Here is a 19,073-nt window from a genome sequence, read left to right on the forward strand (position 1 = left end):
TAGGAAATTAGCGAAAGTCATCACATTGTAAGAGTAGCTGTTGTAAGCATGGTTCAAAGTCGCGGTCGTGGCGCAGACCCTTCTACATTAATCTCAGCATATTGGTCGTGATTTCGATAAGACGTAAATTTTTGAAATATTTAATATTCTAAAAATTGTAAAAAAAATATGATAAACAAAAATAATAAAAACTAATAAAAATTTGAGTTGATTTGAGATAACTCGGGTGACTCGACCGTTTCTATCCATCTCAGAGACGTCTCGATCAAGTTTTCGGCGATCCATTAATTCGGAGTCATCTCGTCCTGGTATCGGAACAAAAAGCCCTGCTCTGACGACGACTCAGCCGAGACCGAGACATTGTAAGAGTAGCTAGGATATATAAGTTCTACAAAGCAAAATCAGAAACTGAATGTTAATTCTCTATATATAATTGCCCTACTAATGTTCACCTACTTTCATATTTGCCTCTGCTTTTGGTTCAGGAGGAAACTATTGAATGGAAGCCAATGAACAGAGCCTATGGAGCTGTATTTGACATATCAAACCCATAACCAGGAGCCCTGACGTTGAGGTTCCAAGTGACTGCCTCTGCAGACCACAATTACTAGGTGCAACTAAATAATGTGCTCCCAAGTAATTGGGATGCTGCAATTCCGTATGATACCGGCATTTCCTCTCTTGATTAAATCTCAATGACATTGAACACCGTATTTGTGTAATCAGGACCTAAAATAATTTAAGTTCGAGGACACATACGTGTCATATGCCTAGTCCAAATGCATTGAGTGCAATGGTCTGAGGTCCACTTTTAAGGGTTTGCTAGGAATTTCAATTCAAATCAGATCTAGCTGTCCCGAACTGTACATAATCACAGTGTTACTGCAGAGCACTATGTCTCATTGTGTGTCTAATCAATAAGAATTAGCACCTTAATTCATGGTAAATTTGTTTCTTTTCATAAAAGAAAGAAAACTTTGAATCATGAGAAATTGTTTGAGTGGCTTAATGAATGGGATGGTCCAGTGGCTGGTTAGAAATCTGGTAAAATTGAAAGTGGGGAAAGAGACAAGTAACAAGTGGAAACGAAACAATCATAATTACTGAAGTGTATATGCAGCTCATCAGCGTAACGGTGACATCATTCAGCAGTTTGCTAAATGAAATTCTATCATGATTTGAGATATTTTGCAATTTAAAGCACTAAACACTAGTAAGTGGATAATGTACTTTTCCACCAACCCAATATTCTAAGATTTTAGTGCTTTATGCAGCGTAATTACAATGCTGGTAAGTTAACACCTTCCAAGGCCAATTTGCTTTGATGTTCAGATAAGGTTTAGTTACATTGCTAAGTTTCTCTGAAGAGTTCAATTTTCAAGTATAAGGGTTGGCTTCTTATTTCTGAGCTTTCATCCCAAATACAATTGGCTTTAATTGAACCCAGACTGTGACTGGACAAATTAATATGGAATGTAACATGGGTTCATCCATTCTTTGCAAAAGTTGTTTGTTTTCGAGTATTCTGCTGCTTTTGGTTGCAGAATCCCACAGCCAAGGAATTGTCTCAAGAGCAACCTATTATAAGTCCTCTGATGGCTTTGGAACTCCAAGTATGCTTCTTCTCATTTAATCACCTTATATATAACGTTATTGTACAGAAATTTATTTTCAGCTTCAGAATGCTATTATTTACATTGCGGATCATTGTCCACAAACCTCAGTTGTTACAGAAAATAAGTATTAGTCCTGTGGTTGAATGAATCAGCTGGAGCTTGTGGATATGGAGAATATGGGCGTAAAATCAATGGTGGTCGAGTTACTGGAGTTTCCAAGCTCTACAGAAATGGAGCTGGTTGCGGAGCATGTTATCAGGTTAATCTTTCTCTAGCAAGAACAGACAATTTCTTAATCCTATAACATATTGCCAATTACTACTTCCTTTTTTTCGTTTCAGGTCAAGTGCAAGGTACCACTTTACTGCAGTGAGGATGGAACAACGGTGGTGGTAACAGATCATGGTGAAGGTGCACATATTGCAGATTTTGTCTTGAGCCAAAATGCTTTTGCAGAAATGGCACTTCCAGATATGGCTTCAAAGCTCTTCTCATATGGAGTAATTGGGGTAGAATACAATAGAATCCCATGTCTCTATGATGCCGATTTGCTTCTAAAAGTCCACGAGACTAGCAAGTATCCTGCTTACTTGGCCGTGTTGTTGTTGTTCTTGCCTGGTGCAGATGATATCACTGCATTCCAAGTCTGGCAGGTAAAAATTAAGGCTTAAGAAAACTACACAATCTTAATTCGAATAAACTAAGTGGGACTATTGTAATTGACTCAAACCTTAACGCGTCTCACTAAATTTTGATTGCCCTTTAGAAAGTTCAAAAGAAAAAAGGTTTTATCTTACTTGTTTTGCATTTCTTCAACAAATTCTAGAATTTCATCAACAACAGAGTTTGAATCAAATTATGGAGTATCAATGGGAATATGCAATTATGAATAGCAAGTGAAATCATCTCATACTCATGTCCAACAAGGTTAGGATTAAATGTGCCAGTTGCCCCTTACTGTGCTTTTGTCCCATGGAAAATTTAAAAAATTACGACATCCTAAAAGTCTCTCCAGTTAAAGATCTACAATTTAAAAAAAAAAAAAATCTGAAGATTAATTTTCTATAGATCATTACCCTTTTAATCCCTACATACTTTTAATTTGCTTGTCCTTTTGGGTTAGGAGGAAAGCAATGAATGGAAACCAATGCATAGAGCCTATGGAGCTGTATATGACACAACAAATCCACCTCTAGGAGCCTTGACCTTGAGGTTCCTAGTGACTGTCTCTGCAGACTACAATTATTGGGTGCAACTAGATAATGTGCTTCCAACTGACTGGGAAGCTGGACTCACTTATAACACTGGCATTTCCTCTTAATTAAAGCTCAATGACATTGAACTCTCTATGTAATTATGCATGCAAACACCATCCAAAATAATCAAGCGTTTCTTCAACATTTTACTATAACTAAACATGTTCTTGTACTTTGTTAATTAAGTAGAAGCATGATATTCAAGATTTATTCTTGCTACACATATATATTTCTTTCTGTAATATTTGTTTTCTTTCGTGGTGCTGAAATTGTAAATTTGTAAATTGGAGGAGCTACTTGCAGTTGTCTTCTTTGGGTTAGGCTAACAGGCGTCATTAGGACATTCGTTAAGAGGGTCTTACATATTAATTTTTGACAAAAAGTTAAATTAATTTAGAAAATTGTCGGGTGGATTAAATATGAGTGAATGTATTCACATAATAAATTATGTGTAATTTAAGTGAAATAATGAGTGTCGATCATTAAAAAAACAAAAATCTTTCTTCCTTTTTAACTCGGATGATTTCCAATCACTATCTGTATAGTACATGTAAGTAATGTAATCCTTCTTTTTTGAGGTTCGCAAAACTCATTTCTGTTGGTGAGAATATTAATGGCTTGAAGTCTCATTAAACTTAAAAATATCCTTTTGCTTTGTGAGTATATTTAGAAAGGCAATATTTGGTAAGTATATATCACTAACTGAGGCCTAGGATGCTGTTTTTCCTTTTTCTTTATTCTTTTTGTTTTCGAGTGGAACCTTCTGGTGCTCAATTTTAAACCCACAAAAAAAAAGAGAAAAGAAACAAAAAATCATGTTGGAAAAGGAATCATACAAAAGAATGAACGAGATGAGATACTCAGTCCAACTGCGCATTGAAACCAAAACAATCTGTAAAGCACAAAAACCCACAAACTTTATATGGAATGAGGTTTCAAATAATATTCTCTTGCCATTGCTTTGGCAATTAAGTTGGTTGACAAATTATTTTGCAATGACAATTGCTTTTGCTAGCCGTATAAGGAGCACAATGACAATCACGAAGCAAATAAAGGAACGGTGGAAAAATCTCTTTCCCTATATTAAAACAGTCTTGATCGCCCGTTGTTCCGCACCCACCGTCTTTCTTGAATTCAGTTGGGCAAAATTGCCCACTCCCTATCATAGGCAAGAAGGGATAAAGAACATTAGAATAAGATTTACGATATATTTAACTAAAGAGGGAGAATGATATTCCTACCAATAGATTGTGTAGAAGGCATGACTTGGCTCGGTAGAATTGCCAAATGCAGAAGTAAAAACATAGTTCCAAGATTTATGGCAGCTGATTTTGCCTTTGAGACAAAATTGTTGTGGAAATGATAGCCGATTCTTGTATTTGCACAAAACTGGCTGTCCAATTTATAGGAGTAGGTCTCCTTATCTTTACACCCTTTCACCTATGGGAAAGGCAGAACAGATAGCAGTTAGTTGCATGTCATGAATAGCGTAATGAATGAAAATAAAATACATACATTGATTAGGGCCCGAGTGCCTAAGATGGAGGGTAGGTGTTAAGATTTTGAAAAATGAAAGTTGAGTAAGTGAATAAATATAGTGTAAGTAATAATTGTTATTGTGTAGATTCACGTTGTAATTTGGTTATGATTTAAGTGTGCTAATGCACATCTACTAAGCACCCGTTAAAAGGAAAAAAAAATTATACTATAGTGCTGTAAAGAATGAGAATAAAGTACATAGATCGATTACCATATAAACTTATAGATAACTTTCCCTTAAACTTATATTTTCTTTCCAAAGGTTTCACGAATATGAATAGGATAACTTTGACCTTTTAATTGTTAGAATTGGTTTTCTTTTGGCTATTCATGTAATTTCACAAAAAAAAAGGAAAGAAAAACAGAGAAAAGAAATAAAGAAAGAAAATATGCGCTTACCAAAAAAAAAAAAAAAATGCCATTCCATCTAATATAAGAAGAAAGGATTTGAATTAATTAATGTTTCTCCTAAAATAGATTCTTTGCAATCACAGAAATAGAAAAAAAAAAGAGGCCATCCCATCAATGTAGAAAAGAAAATTAGGAGTTTCATTAAATTTTGTCTCCTAAAATAAGTCTTTGGTATCTTTTACAAGTAACTGAAAAAAAAACGTAACTGGTTTTAAGAACAAAAGTTATGAATTTTAATTAAAAAAAATTCCTCCTAGAACGAAGCCATTGTGCATGAACCATTGATGTGCTCAAACTAAACAGTAGAAGAATATCTTCGTCCAACATAAGAGAAAGAAATACCAATTTAATTAAGTATACTAGTTCTTCACCCGGGCATTTACACGGCACTTTTTATGTTCTAAAGTTTTTATTTTTTGAATAAAAATTGATATAAAATAACCTAAAAATACTATTTTATAAAATTTAATATAATAATTGTAAGACAAATATTTAAATTCAATAGATTAAAAATAGTTAATTCATATTAACTTAATAATTAGTTTCAATAGAATCTTATCCCATGATTCAATTATGTTTACTCTAATTAATGGTGGCATGTCAACATATAATAAAGAAGATTTATTAGGAAATAAATGCACTTAATATTTGATTTTTTTGCCACCAAAAAAAATTTTAAAAGCAAACTAATAGATAATGAAGTTATTATTAAATCAAATTATTAAAAATTAACAGAAGAAAGTAATTTAGGAGAAATTTTACAATCTTGTGTTTACATGGATACCATTTTAGCCTACATTGAATTCTATCGAAAGGAAGCATAAAAATGAACAGAAAAAAATTTTGGAATAGAATGACTATTTATAAAATTTAGGTGGACATGTTTGAGTAATATGCTAATACTAACCCAAACCCAGTTAATGAACCCAAATCAGTTCCAATCCATCTGCGGGCATGGGCCAGGTCCATAATTACACGTTTCGTACTCCATTGTGTAAACTTAGTATTTCTAAAATTTCCACTTCCAACTTAGGAGTTAAGACTCATTTAATAAAACTAAAATGGGAAATTTGTCAAATTGGTTCCTAACATTTGCCAAAAAACTTTTTTAGTCTCTAATATTTAAATTATGATCCATTTGGGTTCTAATGCTTGTATTTACTCATTTCTCCAACTGAAAATAGCACGCCTCTCTCATGTAGGCATATTTTCAAGGGCAAATATTGAAAACACACTTCATTTCCGGTTTTCCTTCATATTTTCTCAGTGAAAATGTGAAGAAGAAGCTGACATATTAAACACATTGCTAATAAAAAATTTATTACATAACTCTCAGTTCGAGGCAGGAGAGGGGAAAGAGGGTGGCGCTGCTGTTGCAGCTGGTAATATGAGTCAGGCTCAATTAGAGCCCTAGGAGGCAAAGGCAAGTCTAGCCAAGGCTCCAAAGCTTGGATTTTTTATGACAATGGTTTTATTGGTGGTTAGATAGTGCCCTATGAGGTGATTAGGTGGGCGGCCAGGTTGATTGAGAAGACGGGGCCAAATGAAGTTGGAAAATTGGTTGAGGAAGCAGGGGCTGGGTCAATTGCATGCTAGTGGGGGCGGAACAAGAATTGCAAGTGGAGAGGGAGAGAGGAGGAAGGAAGATGAGGATAGAGGTGTGGGAAGTGATGCCGCGGAGTTAGAGGTGGTGGGAGGTGAGGGGGGTAGAGACTGTCGATGCTGGTGGTTATTTCGCGGTGGTAGTGGAGAAAGCTTTGAACTTTGTCTCTACTACTGGCCTGGCAAGTGTGATATATTTGGCCAACAAGTACTTGGATCAAAATGTCAGCTTCTTCTTCAGATTTTCTTGCTATTCTTCCTCCATTACACAACTGTCTAGTTGCAGCTACATTTTTCCTCTTCAATTTCGTTCTTTTAGTGAGGGAATTAGGACACAAATGGGGAAATATGAAGGAAATATGGCTTTACTCAACCAGAAATGAAGTGTGTTTTTCGGTTTTACCCTTGAAAATATGCCCACGTGAGAGAGGCGGGCTATTTTCAGTCGGAAAAATGAGCAAATACAAGCATTAGAACCAAAATGGATCATAATTTAAATGTTAGGGGCAATTCTAGCTGATTTTAAATGTTAGGGACTAAAAAAGTTTTTTTGAAAAATGTTAGGGACCAATTTGGCAAATTTTCCAACTAAAATTTGAAAATTGAAATTCAAAGTCTAAAATCTGAATTCATTAAGTTATTAAATTGTTAAATACTAAATCTGATACATTTAAGTGTATATCATACTCTTATCACTTATTTTTTAAAACAAGTTTTGCTTAGAAAATTTATTATCATTTAATTAAGTCAGATGTTCTATTTTTTATTATCAAACGCGTCTGCATATGCTAAGATTTGAAATCATGTTGGCAAAGAAATCATACAAAAGAATGAACGAGATATTCAGCCCAACTGCACATCGAAACCAAAACAATCTGTAAAGAACAAAAGCCCACAAACTTTATAAGGAATGAAGTTTCAAATAATATTCTCTTGCCATTGCTTTGGCAATTAAGTTGGTTGACAAATTATTTTGCAATGACAATTGCTTTTGCTAGCCGTATAAGGAGCACAATGACAATCACGAAGCAAATAAAGGAACGGTGGGAAAATCTCTTTCCCTATATTAAAACAGTCTTGATCGCCCGTTGTTCCGCACCCACCGTCTTTCTTGAATTCAGTTGGGCAAAATTGCCCACTCCCTATCATAGGCAAGAAGGGATAAAGAACATTAGAATAAGATTTACGATATATTTAACTAAAGAGGGAGAATGATATTCCTACCAATAGATTGTGTAGAAGGCATGACTTGGCTCGGTAGAATTGCCAAATGCAGAAGTAAAAACATAGTTCCAAGATTTATGGCAGTTGATTTTGCCATTGAGACAAAATTGTTGTAGAAATGACAGCCGATTCTTGTTTTTGCACAAAACTGGCTGTCCAATTTATAGGAGTAGGTCTCCTTATCTTTACACCCTTTCACCTATGGGAAAGGCAGAACAGATAGCAGTTAGTTGCGTGTCATGAATAGCGTAATGAATGAAAATAAAATACATACATTGATTAGGGCCCGAGTGCCTAAGATGGAGGGTAGGTGTTAAGATTTTGAAAAATGAAAGTTGAGTAAGTGAATAAATATAGCGTAAGGTAATAATTGTTATTATGTAGATTCACGTTGTAATTTGGTTATGATTTAAGTGTGCTAATGCACATCTACTAAGCACCCATTAAAAGGAAAAAAAAATTACTATAATGCTGTAAAGAATGAGAATAAAGTACATAGATCGATTACCATATAAACTTATAGATAACTTTCCCTTAAACTTATATTTTCTTTCTAAAGGTTTCACGAATATGAATAGGATAACTTTGACCTTTTAATTTTTAGAAAATGAATAGGTGTTAAGATTTTGAAAATTGAAAGTTGAGTAAGTGAATAAATATAAACATTTGAGTGTATGTCATTCTAAACTTATCACTAATTTTTTAAAGCAAGTTTTGCCTAAAAAATTCATTACTACTTAATTAAGTTAGATGTTCTATTTTTTTATTATCAAACGCATCGGAACATGCTAAGATTTGAACCCAATAAATTTAACCGCTAAATTAAATTATCATATAGGACCTTAGACTCCCTTTTACTTAAAGGAGTTGTTTGGCATATAATTGAATTAAATTGCCAAGTGCTATAAACCAATGTTTTCAGAACCGGACCGGACCGGCCGGTTCGATCGGTTGGACCGCGAACCGGCCATGTCACCGGTCCGGTCTAATGCTAAAACCGGAAGTTCATGGAGAACCGTTGAAACCCGGACGAACCGTTAAGAACCGTGAACCGGCGGTTTTTTAAATTCTTCAACAAAATATCAAGAATGGTGTAGCTAAGATTCGAACCTGGGTCTCCAAGTTTAAATATGACAATCTTACCGCTAGACTGTACTTAAGTTTGTTGAGAATTCTACTTGACTAAAAAATATATTAAATCAATCAAGTTCTTCTCTTATTTTTTTTTTCAATTTTTTCTTCTTAACCATTTTTAACCCAAATATCCACAACAAGATTTTCTCAAGTCTTCACCATTATTATCTGGTTATTATCTTTAGCAGATTGTAAACAAGTGGAAAATTTCAACTTTTCTTGTTTTCCAACATTTTAGTAAGTTTAATTTTTTTCTTTTCAAGGTTTTTTTCTATATTATTATCTTTAGTTGATTTTTTGCATTTTCTTCTTTTTCCCCTCAATTTTCATATGTTTCCCTCATTTTTGTTTTATTTTTATTCGATTAATTAAGGATGAAATTTTTGCAAAAGTAGTGCACATCCGTGTAGGAATTTAGGAATTACAAATAATAACATTGGGTTGGTCAAAAATATGGTAGTTGGCACATAATCGAAGCTATTGATAATTGAATTTAAAATAATTAATGGTATAGGATCATTGAATTTAATATAACATGTTAATTAGTAATGTTTAGTAGCAATTAATTTTTTATGTGTTTAACTGTATATTTGTTTTTCAAAAATTTTTAGTTTTTTTTAGTTTGAGCAATTAGATTTATATTTTTATAATAAAATTTTAACTTTTTCAGCTTAAGTTGATGAAATTGTGAAGGTGGTGTGGTTGCTTATCATGCCACTGATAAAAGTTTGCTATTCAAATAGTTTGTCTTAACTTGAACTCTTTTATGGATTTTTTTAAGGGTTGTAAAAGAATTTCAATATTTAATTTATTTATTTTTTGTGTTTTTATTTGTGATAATTGGTGCACATTTGGATTGTATCTATTTATGTTTATAATGAATTTATGAAAACTTGTGGTGAATTATGATATTTTAATTATATTTATCATTCCATGTTTTGTGTATAACTTTTAGAAAATTTATTATTATCATAACTTAAATTAAGTTATGTTGGTAAAGTTCAAGTGTAGAATGAAACCTGCTTAGTACTTAACACTTAAAAAAAAAAAACAGTGAACCTTTGAACCGGCCGGTTGGACCGGACGGACCGGTCGAACCGCGAACCGGCCACCTCTCCGGTTCACTGACCGGTCCGAGTTTAAAAACATTGCTATAAACTATAAAGATCAGGTAATGGTCATGGACTAAAATAAAAAGAAGACGCTTGGGAGTCTAAGCAAATACCTTCAGCTGCTACTTGTTAGAGTAGAGAAATGCAAGAAAGTTGAACCAAACAACTCCTTTATATTTTGTCCAAGAATTTGCAAAAAGCACTAAAATCTTAGAATATCCGGTCGGTGGAGATGTACCTAGTTAATGTTTAGTGCTTTAAATTACTTATTATCTAAAATCATGCTTATGTCAAATATCCTTTGGCAAATTGCTCAATGATGCCATGGTTAAGAAGATGCATTTCTTGTCTGGTTACAAACATCACCGATTAGATCATTTGTTCCCTTTTTACTTGATTTTGCCAATACAGTAGAGCAATATAAGAGAGAAGCAAGTGAAAGGAAGATTGATGAGAATAAGCTTCTCGAAGTTGAACCCATCTCTCTTTTATGATTTATCTCACTTACAATCTTTTCTTTCTTCAGTATTGTTGTGCCCACATGTACAAGAATTTTCTCCACATATACCACTCAATATGGCTAATGAGACCAAAAAAAGTACTCTTACACATCTTGATTTGGAATTAATGCAAGGAAAGATGTTGACAACAAACCATTATGAGACTAAATGACTTACATTCAAGGTTGTACTCTTCGACTTGAAAGCGTTAGCTGTTATTTATAATGTTGAGTGAGGTGTAGATGGTATATTTATCCCTCATACTTATCCTTCAATGGGTTTCAAGGTCTAGAATGGGCATTACAATCAATGACACCTATGCCTATAATTTGGTAGACTACCATGGAAATTATTTAATCGCATGAAAATATTAGATTTTTTCTCTCTATAATTCCTCACGTATGATTTGGATTTTGAATTGATTAACTCATTAGTTGAATGAAACCATTATGGTCCAAACCAAACAGTTAAGGTAGAATGACAAAAATTCAAACACTTCATAAGATCTAGAATTCAGATATCGGAATGCGAATCTAAACGATCAACTTTGTATTTTATTTTATGCCTAAGAATTTGGAATTATGGCTAGATTGGCAGATACAAGCTCTACAATTAAGCACAAGATACCCTTTGGCCCTTCGTCATTCACCCTCTACTTAATTTCACTTCACGGCCTTTGTTCTTTACCTTTCTTTGATTGAATAGTTGTTCTAAACAAGGTTTTTTTTTTTAATTGGGTACTCAATTATAATCCACCTAATTTATTAAGTATACACATATACTAATAATTACTATCCTTTTTTATATTTATACATTTTCCTTCATTATTTTTACCTTTTAAAAAATTTAACATCTGAAATACATCTTGAAGACGGGTGTCCTGAACCTTTGACAAGATAATATTAGTCAAATAGCATGATAGTTTGAGGTGCCTTTGGGCCATTGTGTTAATTAATGTGTATAGCAACACTAGTACCTTGAAGTGGAAATCAGGATAGACTCTAAAGAACCACAATACTTCGACACTTAGCAATTCAATGATGAGCACCGTAAAATGCACTTGGTCTTGAGAAGGCCAAATGGACGGCGAAAATCAGTAGGCAACAACCCAATACTGAGGAAAATATCCAAACGCCATTTTTTGGTACAGAAATAACACTTTGCTCTTACTTAAACTCGCAAAGTTTTTTCCTTTCATTTCGATCTACAGCCATTACCTGATCTTTATAGCACTTTGTCAGTCAGTTCAATTATATGCCAAATTAAAGACGATTTGCTACTATAGGTTAATCCGATCCAGTTGTTTACAACCTTACAGCATTTTGGTTTGAAAATGAAAGCACTAATTGTAGTGCGTGCGTAATAAACCTGCAATCCTGAGAGATTACCAGTTGGGAGGTTAATGAATACAGGTGTTAATCTGCCAGTGTTTCGTCTGCCAATAATGATCTATTCTACTGTTGCTTGCGTGTTTACGTTCTTCTAGAAATTGTATCTTCAAGCTGTATATTTATGCAGAAAAGTACCGATATTGATTTACAAAACAGAAACATCTAATGCATGGTCCATATGCACTTTCACTGCAAATTTTCTGGTCCAAGTAAATTTTTAACGCGAGTACTGTCGTTCCAAATATATAGCAATAAACTAAAACGAGTGTTCTAATGTAATCAATTTATTTGGCGAATATATAGGTTGTGATATCGTCAATTGATTCCAATTCAACCAATATTTGGTACCTCATTTCAAATCTTTTCATGAATTATACAATTATTCACAAGCGCTCTAACATATTAGTTATTTTAGTATTTGCCTTACCTTAGAAACTACTCAAATGATCTAGGATTGTTAACAGAGCTGGGCTATCTCAAATTCAGGCCGAAACAAGAATTTATTAATAAAATTGAGTCTTATATTTAACTAGATAGGACAGAATTTACATCTAAATATTAGACCCAAATTAAATATGAGTTGAGTCTGGATCTTAGTAGACACGGCTCAATTAAATCCCAACCTAAATAATTGTGTATTTAAGAGTGTGTGTGTGAGAGAGAGAGAGAGAGTGTGTGTAATTTTATACATATTATAACTTAAAAAATCGACAATTTATAGATAATTATATAATAGTACACAAATATCAAACATATATTATATATATAATTATGTATTACATTGTGCGTTTGGTTGAACCAGTTTAATTTACTAATTTTGCAAGTCGAGTATGAACCTTAACGTAGTTAGTTTGAGTCCAAAGTCTGAAAGCCCTGAAGTCTCTTCTCTATTTTTTTTTTTCTTTGGGGTGAGTTGAAGTTGGATTTACCAAATTAAGTTGACTCACTAGATCCGGTTGACAGCCCTGCTTAAACTTGCATGCTGGAGAAACAAAATTTAGACCGGGAAAGAAATGATTATTCGTCCAAAATTCTTAGGATGAATCAGCCACTAATTTATGTGGAAACTACTGTAATGCATCTAAAGTTGAGCAACTGCTTCTCCTCAAGCACCACCTGGATTCCATTTTGCATAAATGGCGAGTGATAATGCCCTGGTGGGATACTCCTCCCAGAAGACTCTACACGACGCTTCAAGTATAAATAGTGGATCATCTTGGTTGACCTTTTCATTCAAGATTCCCACCTTGATTCATCTTTTATTAAGGATTTTGATCAAGGAAAAGCATGGCTTTCAATCCTCAACACTATTTTCTTCTCTTTCTCACGATGGCATTACTCTCTGAATTGTGCTTGGCCCAAGATGCCTATGTAACCACCAGAGCAACATATTATGGCAGCCCTGATTGCCTTGGGACTCCATGTAAGTACATTTCAATTTAAGGGATACATTGGTCTCTAGAATAGATTGATAATTAATTATAATATCATGATTAATTTGCAGTTGGAGCTTGTGGATACGGAGAATATGGACGAACGGTAAACAATGCTCAAGTATGTGGAGTCTCTAGGCTGTACAAGAATGGCAGTGGCTGTGGTGCATGCTATCAGGTAGGCAGCTATGTTCCAGCAATAAACGTGAATAAATAACCAGAAAAAATAAAAAAGAAACAAAACTGAAATAGTGCGGCTACATGGTCGAGATCAATTGAGTTCTTGTTAATTGAGGAATTCATTACGTGCAAAAATGGTCAAGAAATTCATTTGCTACTAGACTGTAACTTCTCTCTGATACATTTGCATTCCAGGTTAGGTGCAAGCATCCACAATATTGCAGTGACGAGGGGACTAAAGTAGTGGCGACGGACTATGGCCAAGGGCATGACACAGATTTCATCCTGAGTGTCCGGGCTTATGCCAAATTAGCCAAGCCAAACGTGGTGGCAGAGTTGTTTGCTGCCGGTGTAATTGAAGTCGAGTATCGGAGAATTCCTTGCAGTTATCCAGGCTACAATCTCCTGGTTAAAGTTCATGAACATAGCAAGTACCCCTTTTACCTAGCCATAGTAACACTGTACCAGGGTGGTACATCAGACATCGTCGCTGTTGAAGTCTATGAGGTACAACACATATCGTCTACAAAATTCGAGCAACGATATAATAGTTACTAAATCAGTAGGTCTAAATTTACATTTTACTTTTCTCTTTTGATGCATTTACCTGGGCTCCAATTCAGATCCCACAACTCTGGAGATGACTCTTTTGATGAATTTGTCACGATTATAGTCTAGGACGCACAAAGTCACAAGTACACGTAGCAGTTTGAGAGTGTCAAATTTGTGGATTTTATATAACTTTCTCAGCTAAATCTGTACAAATCAAAAGTACTATTTTTTTGCTACTACTTAACTCATATTTTGGTTTGACACAGGAATCATGCAAGCAGTGGAGGGGTCTACGAAGGGCATATGGCGCAGTATGGGATATAGCTAACCCTCCAAAGGGAACACTGGCCTTCAGGTTCCAAGTGAGTGGCAGTGCTGGGGTGCAGTGGGTGCAGCCGAACACTGTGCTCCCCAGTGAATGGAAGGCTGGGGTTGCTTATGACACAGCTATTCAGCTCACTTGAGCAAATCATCACTTGCTATCCAGCGCTTTTAGTTATGTGATATCTACTAGTTTAGCAAATTCCTCTCGCCCAGTTGAGCCACTAGAAATATGAAAAATATGTATTTGCTGCAACATTAGTATCAATAAGCAAATGGCTTTTAGTGTAGTGTAATAACATGATATTTATAATTTGGGTGTAAATTTAGCTACGTACAATGAATAATACGTTGTTCATCGGACATTCAGATTTCAACAAATCCATCTCATCAATTGGGTTTTTAGTTTCTGATTTCTCTTCGTAAGGGAAAAAAAAAAAAACTGAAGTCAATCGAAATTCTAGAGTATCAAGGGGAAAAAACAACTAACGGGCTTCCACCACGTTTCAGTCCAAAATTCTTTACAAAGTAGAATAAGCATTTATCTGCAACAACACTAATACGACCCATATGGGCACGTAATTGAAAGCCTCGCCTAGTTAATCAAAAGTAGAAGAAATGCAAATACGGGCCAACTGAGCAAAAGTGGAAGAAACGCCGTCTTGAAGGATGGCAATTTAGAACAAATAATATCATTCAAACATGATTTGGCTTCTCGCGTATTATCTGCAACGGAGAAAGGGATCATTAATGACTTTATATATGCATACATATGCTATGCTACAAGGACTCGGGAGTGATTACACTAACTAGCAATTGCCACTATTTAGAGAGATCGTCAGGACGTGAACCCGTCGACCAACTCAATCATACATGAGTCTGTAATTTTCATGCTAATCTGGTCAAAGCTAAGAGGACAACTTGGGTTAGGAATGTGAACTTTTGTACGTTTATCAGGAAAGCTATGCCACAAATTTGACATTAAGGGCGGCAGAGCCACCAAATTTCAGTTCATATAGTGGAGGTGCAGCAGCAGCAGTCATTAATTGTAGAAGTTCTTCTTCTTCCCTCTTTCATTTTAGCATCAGACGGTGTTGACTTCGAGTGACTAAATCCAAAAGGCGATTGATACGTAGGTAACTGTAAGAGTATTTTCCAGCTAATTGGGTACATCAGATTGAAGTTTTCTTTCTTGAAGTAAGGATATGGTTTCTGGAAACAGAATTTTGTTTATTCAACGGAGTTTTCTGTTTGTTGTTTATCTCTTGCTCATTTGAATAATTTGTACTGCTAAATTAACTTAGTGTTCCCAAAATATCCTTCATTGGTCGGAAATTGAAAAGGAAAAATAGTTCGGAAGATTAAATTGATTAAAAAAAATCATAAAAGATGGAATTAATTTTAGTGTAAAAATTTAGGGACCAGGATGGCAAATTTCCTGCATATTCCATTACGTAACAACCTGCATTAGAATGCACTAATTAAAAGTCTTATCGTCGCTACTTATCTAAACCTGTATTAGCATGCATAACTATTGCAATAATAAACTACTCACGTATCCTATCTTTGGGGATTAATTTCTATGCTTATCTACATCATTGGCGTGTCATCCACGGATAATATTCTATATCCCCGTCCATTAATCAATAGTAGGACGACAACCAATGTTGGTGAGGCTAATTCAGTATACACTCCTGAGATCATTCCACCTGCAGTTGTTAATGTGACGGTAGCTGAGTACACTTGCAGATTCTCAAAGATGAAAGAGAAGTTGACATATGAAATCACATTTAGCCGATCAGCATCGGCTAATAATACCATGTCTTGTGGGAGAAAATTAGCTTTGTCGAGTAAAATTTGTAGCAAGCAAAGATTTTACATGTCTTAGGTCCTCAAGTGTGGACATTCCTTAAAACACGATCTGTATTAATGCAAATGCGCTTATTGCCACATGCAACGTAGCACATTCTCGACTGCACTTGGACTTCAAATTGAGATTCACCTGAAACAATTGATTGATTAGGCCAATCAGTTGCTGGTTCTGTGTCAGATGAAATTTTTTCCGACCCCATATACAAGCTTGGTTGAAGTATAAACCTTTTTTCGTGTATTTTTAAGAAAAGAAAAATACTTTGGGCGTCAAGTGCACACATCTTTACTTGTTCACGCGTGGACTAGGAACAAGATTACACCTAACTTGGAGGAAGAAATGCTTATTTTTCTCCATGTGGAAAGATAGAGATGGCAAAGGTGCTACAGATTGAGCAAACCTATTTGTAAAGCCATTAGGCATTACGAATCAATCCACAAACTAATTAACACGCCAATCCTCACCATCATTTTCCCCAGTCGCAGAAGTCAATTCTGTTTCTAGAATTCGAAAGTAGTTCCCTGGAAAAATAAGTAACCTACTCCTTAATCCACACTTGGCTTCCACAATCTCTAGTGGAAGATATATAGGTGGCAGCATTCCTCATTGCGTCTGCCCTCAGGAGTCAGGACCCCTGCTATAAATACCCTTTTGTCCATACCACAACTTCACAATACATGCTCAGCGTATTCTCATTTCCTGGCTAATACTGTAGTATAGATTAATCCATTTTTCTGCAATTAGCAATACTATAATTATTGAAAAAATGACTTTTGCACTCAATCACTGCTGCATTTTCCTCTGCATATTGGTACTACTGCCAGTTACCTGTTACAGCGGTGATGTATTCTTATCCGCTCGGGCAACTTTTTATGGTAGTGCTGGTGCCTTGGGGACTCCATGTATGTAACTTATTTCCATCTATCCTTACCAAGCATATGCAGTTTATATAATTCTAGAGTATGAAATAGCACCACTTAGTATGACTGTCTTGTGATTTTGCCACATTCAAGCACTCGTTTTACGGGACTTTTATGTTCTTTTCAGTTAATTATGATCCTAAATCCTTGTTTCTTTGGTTCCACTAATCAGCCGGAGCTTGTGGTTTTGGAGAATATGGTAAAACAGTCAACAATGGTGAGGTTTGTGGTGTCTCCAAGCTATACCAGAATGGAACTGGCTGTGGCGCATGCTATCAGGTGAATTTTAAACTTCAAAGCCAGTTCAGTCTCACTTGTATAACTATCAATCGATTAGCTCCTCAGTTACCATATCATTGACGAGGTTATAGAAAAACCAAAAACATGAAAGATGAAAAAAGGGGTGTGGTTCAAATGGGACTGCCTTCTAAATTTTAGCTTAGCAAGGCTGAATGTGAAGCTGATTATTACTACAAGTAGTTGAATGCTTGTAGCTTACAACAATTAATGTAGGTGAGGTGCAAACATCCGCAATATTGCACTGAAGAGGGAACGACGGTGGTGGTGACAGACTTTGCAATAGGACACGGCACAGATTTTGTCCTAAGCTTTGAGGCCTTCGTAAAATTGGCACGTACAAACATGGGTAGACTGTTGATAGCACTTGGGGTGATTGATGCAGAATACAAAAGGGTTCCTTGCCAATATCCAGGGACCAATGTCAAGGTGAAGGTTCATGAGAAAAGCAGATACCCTGACTACCTTGCCATTGTCATCCTATATCAAGGCGGCGAAAGTGACATCACAGCAGTTGAAATCTATGAGGTACCACTCCAATTACATTATCAGATTAAACTAAATTATCTGACTATGATAAAAACACTTGAATACTGAAATTACAAAAGCTCTGTTTGATTCTTCATTCATTTGAGCACAACTGCCTGTCAGATGGATTAAGAATTTTGGCCAACTAGGCACGGTTTTGTCAATTAAGAACAATTTGAGAGTGGATATTATATAAATATCTACCAAGTAACACTTAAAGTCAAACACAATCAAAAGGGTTCTGCAAAACAAGTAACCAAAAGGTGCATGAATCAAGTTGCACTCTCGCACTTTGAAGATGAAATAAGGTATTCAGCTAAATGGATCGATACCTTTGGATGCAGGAATCAAGCAAGAAATGGAAGGCCATGAGGAGGGCCTTTGGAGCTGTATGGAACATATCTAACCCACCCAAAGGTGCACTTAGCTTCAGGTTCCAAGCAAGTGGCAGCGCTGGAGTAAAATGGGTGGAGCCGAAAAAGGTTATTCCCAGTGAATGGAGGGCAGGGATTATCATTGACACGGCTGTGCAGCTCAACTGAAACTACCATACATATATATACATATCTAGAATCCACATATTTTAGAAGGAATAAGATCTATTACTATCAAGCTACTATAGTTTTAGTAGTCAGTATCTGCCTCAGCTCAGGATGGAATATCTGTACCTTTGTACCGAGGCGATTATATATGAATAAGGCGTTTTTTTTTTTCCATAAAAGATCCTTCACATTTTGGTTTAGCAGAATGATGCAGCTAAATTAAAACGCCAAAAGCATTGACCACTTCTGCAGTTCTGCTGATCTTGACAAACTGAAACCTCATTCCATACTACCTTCCCTAGATCTTAGTAACCAAATGTATTGAACAACACCGTATCATCCATCACATAAATGGATTTCTGTAAGGATCAGAGTGTTGCAGAGTAATTCACTGTAATACAATCTGAACATGTGATCAAATTTTATAGATGGAACACAAATCTTAATTCTAAGTACAACCAATGGACAGAACACAAACAAGCACATTTCCTCTGCAAAGAAAAAATAATGACAGATATATCTGTCCCTGTTACTCTTCTTCATTCGTGTCACGGACAGATAGAGAGGTTAGCCCTTCAGTCGATGGTCTCATTTCCACCTTCTCCCAGGCGCTATTTTTTCAAGAACCGGCAGAAGTGCAGATGC

General features: G+C 35.3%; 3 protein-coding genes across 3 annotated transcripts; all 3 read left to right on the plus strand.

Annotated features, from left to right (window-relative positions):
• The first annotated feature begins 1,348 nt into the window (after positions 1 to 1,348).
• On the plus strand, positions 1,349 to 2,974 carry LOC113781690 (expansin-like B1). Its single transcript, XM_027327661.1, has 4 exons — positions 1,349 to 1,613; positions 1,769 to 1,875; positions 1,958 to 2,269; positions 2,740 to 2,974. Exons 1-4 carry the CDS (start codon positions 1,469 to 1,471, stop codon positions 2,935 to 2,937), a joined length of 762 nt encoding a protein of 253 aa, XP_027183462.1. The 5' UTR covers positions 1,349 to 1,468; the 3' UTR covers positions 2,938 to 2,974.
• Positions 2,975 to 13,047: 10,073 nt separating this feature from the next.
• On the plus strand, positions 13,048 to 14,665 carry LOC113781490 (expansin-like B1). The gene is made up of 4 exons (XM_027327435.1): positions 13,048 to 13,208; positions 13,290 to 13,396; positions 13,594 to 13,905; positions 14,217 to 14,665. The coding sequence occupies exons 1-4, from the start codon at positions 13,073 to 13,075 to the stop codon at positions 14,412 to 14,414; spliced, it is 753 nt and encodes a 250-aa protein (XP_027183236.1). The 5' UTR covers positions 13,048 to 13,072; the 3' UTR covers positions 14,415 to 14,665.
• Positions 14,666 to 16,907: 2,242 nt separating this feature from the next.
• Positions 16,908 to 18,428, plus strand: LOC113780830 (expansin-like B1). The gene is made up of 4 exons (XM_027326611.1): positions 16,908 to 17,043; positions 17,234 to 17,340; positions 17,575 to 17,886; positions 18,231 to 18,428. Exons 1-4 carry the CDS (start codon positions 16,908 to 16,910, stop codon positions 18,426 to 18,428), a joined length of 753 nt encoding a protein of 250 aa, XP_027182412.1.
• The last annotated feature ends 645 nt before the right edge of the window (positions 18,429 to 19,073 follow it).

The sequence above is a fragment of the Coffea eugenioides genome, chromosome 8, assembly GCF_003713205.1.
Source record: "Coffea eugenioides isolate CCC68of chromosome 8, Ceug_1.0, whole genome shotgun sequence".
In the NCBI taxonomy this organism is placed as follows: Eukaryota; Viridiplantae; Streptophyta; class Magnoliopsida; order Gentianales; family Rubiaceae; genus Coffea; species Coffea eugenioides.